General features: G+C 55.9%; 1 protein-coding gene across 2 annotated transcripts; it reads right to left on the bottom strand.

Moving 5' to 3' along the window:
- Window positions 1-744: 744 nt before the first annotated feature.
- CRABP2 (cellular retinoic acid binding protein 2) lies at window positions 745-6,825 on the bottom strand. 2 transcript variants are annotated; one of them, XM_085020425.1, is made up of 4 exons: window positions 4,805-6,825; window positions 2,272-3,636; window positions 1,940-2,056; window positions 745-1,231 (listed from the first exon to the last, which is right to left on the bottom strand). In XM_085020425.1, exons 2-4 carry the CDS (start codon window positions 2,716-2,718, stop codon window positions 1,181-1,183), a joined length of 615 nt encoding a protein of 204 aa, XP_084876551.1. In that variant the 5' UTR covers window positions 2,719-3,636; window positions 4,805-6,825; the 3' UTR covers window positions 745-1,180.
- Between the last annotated feature and the right edge of the window lie 424 nt (window positions 6,826-7,249).

The following is a 7,249-nucleotide window of genomic DNA, read 5'->3' as shown; positions in this document are numbered from 1 at the left end:
AAGAGCAGACAAGGAAACCAGTTATACTGCTGCTGTATAAACCAAGCGCGTGATGAGAAAGCAGGCTCCAGGGCTGTGGGAGGGCAGTGGCCTGAGAAATGAGGGCGGGCATTTGAGAGAGATGGTGATGGAACTGGGAAGACACGGGACAGGCCTGAGTGTGGATGCTCAGGGAAATGGGTTAGAGGAGGATCCGAGGGGCCAGAGGACCCAGGAGACGAGTGGAAGGAGCGTGTGAGAGACCCCAAGGCAGAGAGAGGCTTGTCTCAGACACAGAGGAGACCTGGGGAGGGGCAAGGCCAGCTTGTGGGCTGCGATGAGCTCATCTGGAACCACGTGGGAGGCCAAGGCCAAGGCCAAGCCTGGGGTTGCCCACAGGTTGGAGCTGGAGGAGAGATAGGAACAATTGGAGGAGGAGGAGGAGGAGGAAGCTGTGTTGCCATCATAGGAAAATCAATTCCTCAGTGCCCAGCACCTGCTGAGAGTCAGGGGACAAGCCCTGATGACTTGGAAGCCTGAGCAGGGGACGAAGGAGGCTGGAGGAGGGGAAGTGAAAGTGATGCTCGTGGATTCAGCAGCAAATGAAAAGATGATGGTGAGAAGGGTGAAGGGAAGGTGGCACCCTCCCTGTTGTGTAACTGGCACCGGTGCCGCAGAAGCATCAACTCTCCCACACCGCGTTTCAGAGGCAAAGTTGAACTCCAGCAGCTTATCCAACCCCATCCCAAGGAGCCAGAGACAGGGTTTTTTTTTTTTTTTCCAAAACATTTTAATAAAATTGACCAATAAATATTCTACACTGCATGGGCTATAGGGACAAAGAGTGGAAGACAGAGGGCTGGTCTTTCCCACCTGAGGCCTCAAGTGAAAGAGAGAGACGGTGCTCTGGGGTGATTTGGGGCTGGGATGGAGGCTTGGGGCAGGGCGAGTGATTCTGGAATGGGTGATCTGGGCTCGTGCCATCCATCTCACTTTGTTGGTGTAGGGGAGGAGAGGAGGGGCCAAAAAAAAAAAAAAAATCAGAGCCCCTGCAGAAGGCATCCCAGCACCCCCAGAAGTGACCGAAGTGAGGGGGGAGCTAGTCTAGAAGGAAGGGTCGGGGAGGGGCAGCCCACGGGACAGTGAGGCAGGAGCTCAGGCTGGTGGTGAGCTCAGGCGTGGCTCTTGGACCCATGGCCACTCACTCTCGGACATAGACCCTGGTGCACACGATGTCATCTGCCGTCATGGTCTGCAAGGGTAGAAGTCATGGTTAGTCTGGGAGGCCCTTGGGTCCTGCACTTGGGTGGAGGAGGGTTGAATGGAAGTAGCCTGCTTGGCCTCCAGGTCCAAACCTACTTCTTAGCTTAAGACTGGCAGGCAAGGAGTTCCTGTCTTGGTGCAGTGGAAACAAATCTGACGAGGAACTATGAGGTTGCGGGTTCGATGCCTGGCCTCGCCCACTGGGTTAAGGATCTGATGTTGCCATAAGCTGTGGTGTAGGACTCGGCTTGGATCCTGCGTGGCTGTGGCTGTGATGCAAGATGGCAGCTGTAGCTCCAACTGGACCCCTAGCCTGGGAACCTCCATATGCCACGAGTGTGGCCCTAAAAAGCAAAAAAAAAAAAAAAGACTGACAGGCAAGAGTGGGTCACAAAATGCCTGGGCATTATGGGATGGAGGAAAACAGAGCCCAAGGAGTCCATCCTATGTCCTCCTCTCCGAGGCAGGAAGATCCCCCCACCCCATCCCTTGCTGGGGCTTCTTAGCACATGTCCTTTGTTCTACGTAGAAGGGACTCCATCTGCACAAGGACACTGGTTCAGGGACAGCCCAATTCTGTCCCAGCAGCCCCATCAGGAGATGGTTGTCCTTAAATCTCCTGCACCCTGGAATATCCCAGAAAATCTCTGAAGGTTGCACAAGGCTTGCTCTGAGCTGGGGGGGAGGCGGGCCTTACCAGGATCAGCTCTCCATCATTGGTCAATTCTCTGGTCCAGGAGGTCTTGGGACCCTCTCCCTTCAAAAGCCTCTGCTCGCAGACCATTTTGTTCTCACTCTCCCATTTTACCAGGCTCTGCAGGAGACAGGTGGCCAAGTGAGCGGGGCCCACAGCGGGGACAATGCTGTGAGAGGGACAGGGGGTACACCCCCTTTCTACCCACCACCGCTATCCAGGCACTTTCTCCATTGGAACTGGAGGAAAGAATCTAGCAAAAGATGGGACATAGTCATGCCGGGAGGCAGGGCAATAGATGCCATGATGCTGAGGGTCCCTTTCCCTACACGCACCTTACAGGGTCTCCCGTCCACAGTCTGCTCCTCAAACTCTTCTCCGATCTTGAAGTTGATCTCCGTGGTACGCACGGTGGTAGAGGTTTTGATGTAGAAAGTGTCTCCGTCCTGTTTGATCTCCACAGCTGGCTTGGATGCCGCAGCCACAGCAATCTTCCTCAGCATCACGTTCACTCCTTCGGAGAGAGGAGGGGCTGGTTTGCTGGGCGCTCCAGGCACCTGTCTCCCACCTTCCCCCTGGGACAGCAGGAGCAGGTTGAACTGGGACCTGGCTGGGGAGGCTGGGGAGCAGGGCAGGCTGCCTGAGTGTCCAAGGAAGGACCTTGAAGGAGAGAGCAGGTGGTGTAGCCTTGATGGCTGGTGCACAGGGAGGAGGGGCAGAGAGGCAGTGATCTTGGGAGTTCTGCTTATAGCTGCGGCCCCATCTGGGGCAGTCAGCAGCATGGGGTCCTGCTCCCCAAGTCTCAGCCCCACTCAGTTCTCGGGAATAGCTCCCCAGCCCCTGCCCACCCCCTGTTCGTCTCACCCAATAGGAATCCTGCTACAGCTTATGGCTTACCTTGCCTCCACTCACCTCTTTTGGCCCTTGGTCCATCTTTTTTAGGACCAGCTGCTGGGGGGGGCTCAGCAGAGCCACTGTGTCTGCACCCCTGCCCAAGTGCAGGGCAGACCCTCCCCAGCCAGGCCTCATTACTCATGTCCTGGAAGTAGGGGCCACTTCCCTCTCTGCTCTACTCATCTCCCCTGTCTTGTGACCTTTATTTGTCACATCTCTGTCCTTCCCCGAGATGAGAAGGAGCAGGGATTCTCAGCAGGGGAAGTGGTGTGGCAGCTGTCTCCCCTACAGAATGGTCAGAAACCTAGGGGAGCCTTGGGCTGTGGAATAAAACCCATGAGGCCCTGATTTCCACCTGGCTCAGCCTCCCTTGCAGGCTGGGTGACCCTGGGCAAGTGGCTTAACCTCTCTGAAGATACAGAAAGTGTAAAACGGAGACAATAGCTTCTTCAAGAGCTAATCAAACGGGATCATGTGAGTTTAGGCCTGAGCACACACAGTGACAGGCACATTGGGTTTTCAGGAAACAGCAGTTTTTCTTTTTTTTTAAATTTCTTATTATAGTTGATTTACAAAGTTCTGTCAATTTCTGCTGTACAGCAAAGAGACCCAGTTATACTTAAACATTCTTCTTCTCATATTATCTTCTATCATGTTCTATACCAAGAGTTTGGATATAGTTCCCTATGCTGTACAGCAGGGTCTCATTGCTTATCCATTCTTTCGTTTTTTGTCTTTTTAGGGCCACACCCGCTGCATATGGAGGTTCCCAGGCTAGGGGTCTAATTGGAGCTGTAGCCGCCGGCCTACACCACAGCCACAACAATGCCAGATCTGAGCCGAGTCTGCGACCTACACCACAGCTCGCAGCAATGCCACATCCTTAACCCACTGAGCAAGGCCAGGGATCAAATCTGCAACCTCATGGTTCCTAGTCGGATTCGTTTCCGCTGCACCACGACGGGAACTCCCGCTTATCCATTCTAAATGTAATAGTTTGCACCCCCAAACTCCCAGTCCATCTCACTAGTAAGTTATTATTGTTGCTGTTATTTTTACTGATAAGAGGAAGGCAAAGAAAAAGCCAGAGCTGGAGCTCAAAGGTCCCCGCATGAGACTCCTGCTCACCTGCCCTCCTGGAAGCTTCCTTTGTCCCTTTCCCCTCAAGACACAGAAAGGGACACTGCCCTCCCCTTCCCTGACATGGCCCTGACTTCGGGATCACCCACCCCACTTCAGGGGTCAGGTCTTCTCGTTCAGTGGATTCAGAGTCCCTGTGCTCGTGCCCCCGCTCCTTTCCCCGATTGGATGCCTTCTCTCTGCCCCTTGGTTATTAAGAGGAGTCAGGGAGCCAGGAGAGAGCAGCCCTCTGACAGGAAGGCGGGCAGGCAGGGCCCAGGTCCGAGCTCTATACCTCTTCATCTGGCCTGGCCTCCTGCCCTGAACTAGAGCGGAATCCTTCAGGGAAGCCTTGAGTGGGGATGAAGGGCTAAGCTGGGCTGGGCCAGGAGAGTGGGATTCCAGTACCCCTCTTGTGGTCCAGACCCCTGGCCCTCCTCCAGACCTGGTGCCTAGAGAAACAAATCCCCTTTCCCCTTGGCACCTGAGCAGAGATCCACTCTATTCCAAACAGGAGGGGGTGGGAGCAGGAAGCCCTGTCTTTCAGGAGCCCCAGGAGCCCGCTTCTGGGCTGCTAATCTCTTGGGTCCAGGGAGAAATGACTGAAGTTCTCAGGTCCAATTGATTTGGTGAAAGAGACACATCCGGCTCCACCTCCTTCAACAAAAAAGACTACTGTCGGAGCTCCTGTCATGGCGCAGTGGTTAACGAATCTGAGTAGGAACCATGAGGTGGTGTGTTAGATCCCTGGCCTCGCTCAGTGGGTTAAGGATCCGGCATGGCCGTGAGCTGTGGTGTAGGTTGCAAACGCGGCTCAGATCCTGTGTTGCTGTGGCTGTGGCGTAGGCCAGCGGCTACAGCTCTGATTGGACCCCTCGCCTGGGAAGCTCCATATGCTGCAGGTTGGGTCCTAGGGAAAAAAAAAAAGACAAAAGACAACAACAACAACAACAACAAAAAAAAAAAAAAGAAAAGAAAAGACTACTGTCACTCCCTGTTGCTACCTGGGAAGTCCACCCTGCTGTCTAACATCCATCTTTCCCGTTAGAGGAACTGAAGCTACTAGCTATGTGCCATGACCCTCACACTGGATGAGACAGGTATCCTCCAAATTCCTGAGCATCCCTCCCCCCGGGAGAGAAACCCATGAACAGGACCAAGAGGGGTGAGGAGAGGCTGAGGTTCCTGCAGAAGCAAGGCTGGGTTCAGAGGTGACATCCCTCCAACCAGCCCCTGGTGCCTGTGGAGCTGGGGCCAGGCTCTGCTGACCTTGACTGATTCAGAACTGTGTTTGTCTAACGAGTCTGTTTTCAATCTGCCCCCTAGCAAGCCCTGAGGAGGGCACGTGGCTCTGAGAGACCCTGCAGGGAGGACAAACAGGCTGAAGACTACGGATGACAGGGTTGGGCTTAGGATCTGATCCTCCAGCTGGGGTCTGGGGGTGTGCCAGGCTGCTGCCTCATCTGCTGGGGAGGGGGGGCTGAAATCCAGAGAAGTTGGGAGAGAGAATGGCATCTAGGCTTTTTGATGGAAAAAGTGTATCCTTTGGATCTTTCATTCCAACAAGGGGTGGAGCAAGAAAGGCTGACATGACTACAAGAGATACTGTGGTCAGATGGCAGGAAGAACTAACAGTGGGTAGGATGGAAGTCGCTGCCTTCCCTACAGCATTCCAGACCCTTCCCGGGTTCTGAGTCCTTCCTACAGCTCTCTGCTCCACACAGGGTGCCCTCCCCCCAGCCCAGCGGGGGTCTTTCTGTTCAGGCCAGAAATCGATGGCTCTGGGGTGGCTTCCAAAGGCTGGGTCCGACAGACCTGCATTTCTTGGTGGAGCCCTCTCCCCAGCCAGTCCCTGATCTGAAGCCCCTCCCCAGATGCCAGAGGGCACACAGAGGTGGGGAAGGACAGTCTGGGTAGGTACTTCCTCCACCTTTAACCAGCACACCCAGCGGGGCTACAGCCCATCTCCCGGGAGGGAGGAAGAAAAAGAACTGGGATTTTCTGAAAGGGAGGAGGTGGCTGGGGTTTCACACGAAGCCATTTGTTGAAATCTAAGAAAGTGATAATTATCCAGAGCGATTTTAGGACTCTGGAGCTGCTGGCTGTAGGAAAATATTTGTCTCACAGATGGAGGGTGGGGGGAGCAGAGTGGAAAAGTTCTGAAACGGGAAGAAAAGGGGATCGGGGGCCCTGCGGTGACGCATCACCTGGGGGGCGGAGCTCGGCGCAGAGAAGTAAGGAATCTGCCCCGGGGATTGGATTACCTGCGGGGGGTCAAGGGGGAAGGAGGCTGCAATGCCTCCGGCGGGGCTGGGTTGGGTAGGGATCCACGCTCCCAGCCTGGATGCAGGGTTTGCAGCTTCTGAACTGCGGAGAACCCCCCCTGCCCCACCCCGAGGGTACCGTCCTCGTGTTTCTGGTTTCTACTTGATTCACAGGCTGAGTCACTGCACGAAGAGGCTGGCATCGGTGGGCGCCTCGCCGCAGAAAGGATTTAGGTGTTAGGGCCCAGTGCCCCGGGACGCAGGCGTCTGACCCCTACTCCGGGGTGCAGGCGCGCAGCTTCCCACGCCCTGATTCCAGCTTCCCTTTCTTTCTTCTACCCAACCTCCGGCCTCGGCGCCCCCTCTTCTCTCCCGGGCTCTCAAAAATCTGCTTACCCAGCACTTTGAGCAAATCCTCGAAGTTTTCCGATCGGATGATCTTCCAGTTGCCAGAGAAGTTGGGCATGGTGGCGGCACGAGTGGAGGTCCCTTTAGATTCTTCGGCTGGAGCACTGGACGCTGAGTCCTTTAGTCAAAAAGAGGTGTCTCCGCGGCCTTTGCAGGATCGTGAGACTCGGGAACCAGGACAGGTCCGAGGACAGCCCCAAAGCTGGCCTGGGCTCCCGCGCGGGCAGCTTTTATACTCTACGCGGGCCCGCCCTTGTCCAAGAACGAGGTGGCCCCGCCTCCTGCCCCTCCCCCCCACCCCACCTGGGGGGCCTAGAGCCCCGGCCCCGCATTACTACCCCCACCCCACCCCCACCCCGGCTTCTGGATCTAGCCCGGTGGGCGGGTCCAGAATTCGCCGAGGGGGCCAGAGATGGCTGGCTCCCGCGCCTGTGGGTGGATGGGGGGCGGAGGGGGGGATGTCGGAGGGCGAGCCCTTGGACTGGACTTTCAATCAAGAGGAGAGGGCGCCAGGCACAGATGCTCGAGTCTCACGTCCTGCAATCCGAGCCACAGGGTCACATCTCACCTGTCCCCCATCCATCCCCAACCTGACTCGGTGCACTCGACTCCTTGCCGCAGGACACCA

This window comes from Sus scrofa, chromosome 4, assembly GCF_054392235.1.
Source record: "Sus scrofa isolate SSC_HxYL_T2T_F1_AM1 chromosome 4, Sscrofa_HxYL_maternal_Yorkshire_Landrace_v2.0, whole genome shotgun sequence".
In the NCBI taxonomy this organism is placed as follows: Eukaryota; Metazoa; Chordata; class Mammalia; order Artiodactyla; family Suidae; genus Sus; species Sus scrofa.
Note: the sequence above shows the minus strand (reverse complement) of the source record. Positions and strands in the feature narration are given on the sequence as shown.

Coding starts and splice junctions, on each gene's coding strand:
- CRABP2 (XM_085020425.1), bottom strand. CDS start 2,718: ATGCTGCTGACTGCCCCAGATGGGGCCGCAGCTATAAGCAGAACTCCC. Junction 2,057..2,271: donor TGGACGGGAGACCCTGTAAG/GTGCGTGTAGGG, acceptor TGTCTCCTGCAG/AGCCTGGTAAAATGGGAGAG. Junction 1,232..1,939: donor ATGATGGAGAGCTGATCCTG/GTAAGGCCCGCC, acceptor CTACCCTTGCAG/ACCATGACGGCAGATGACAT.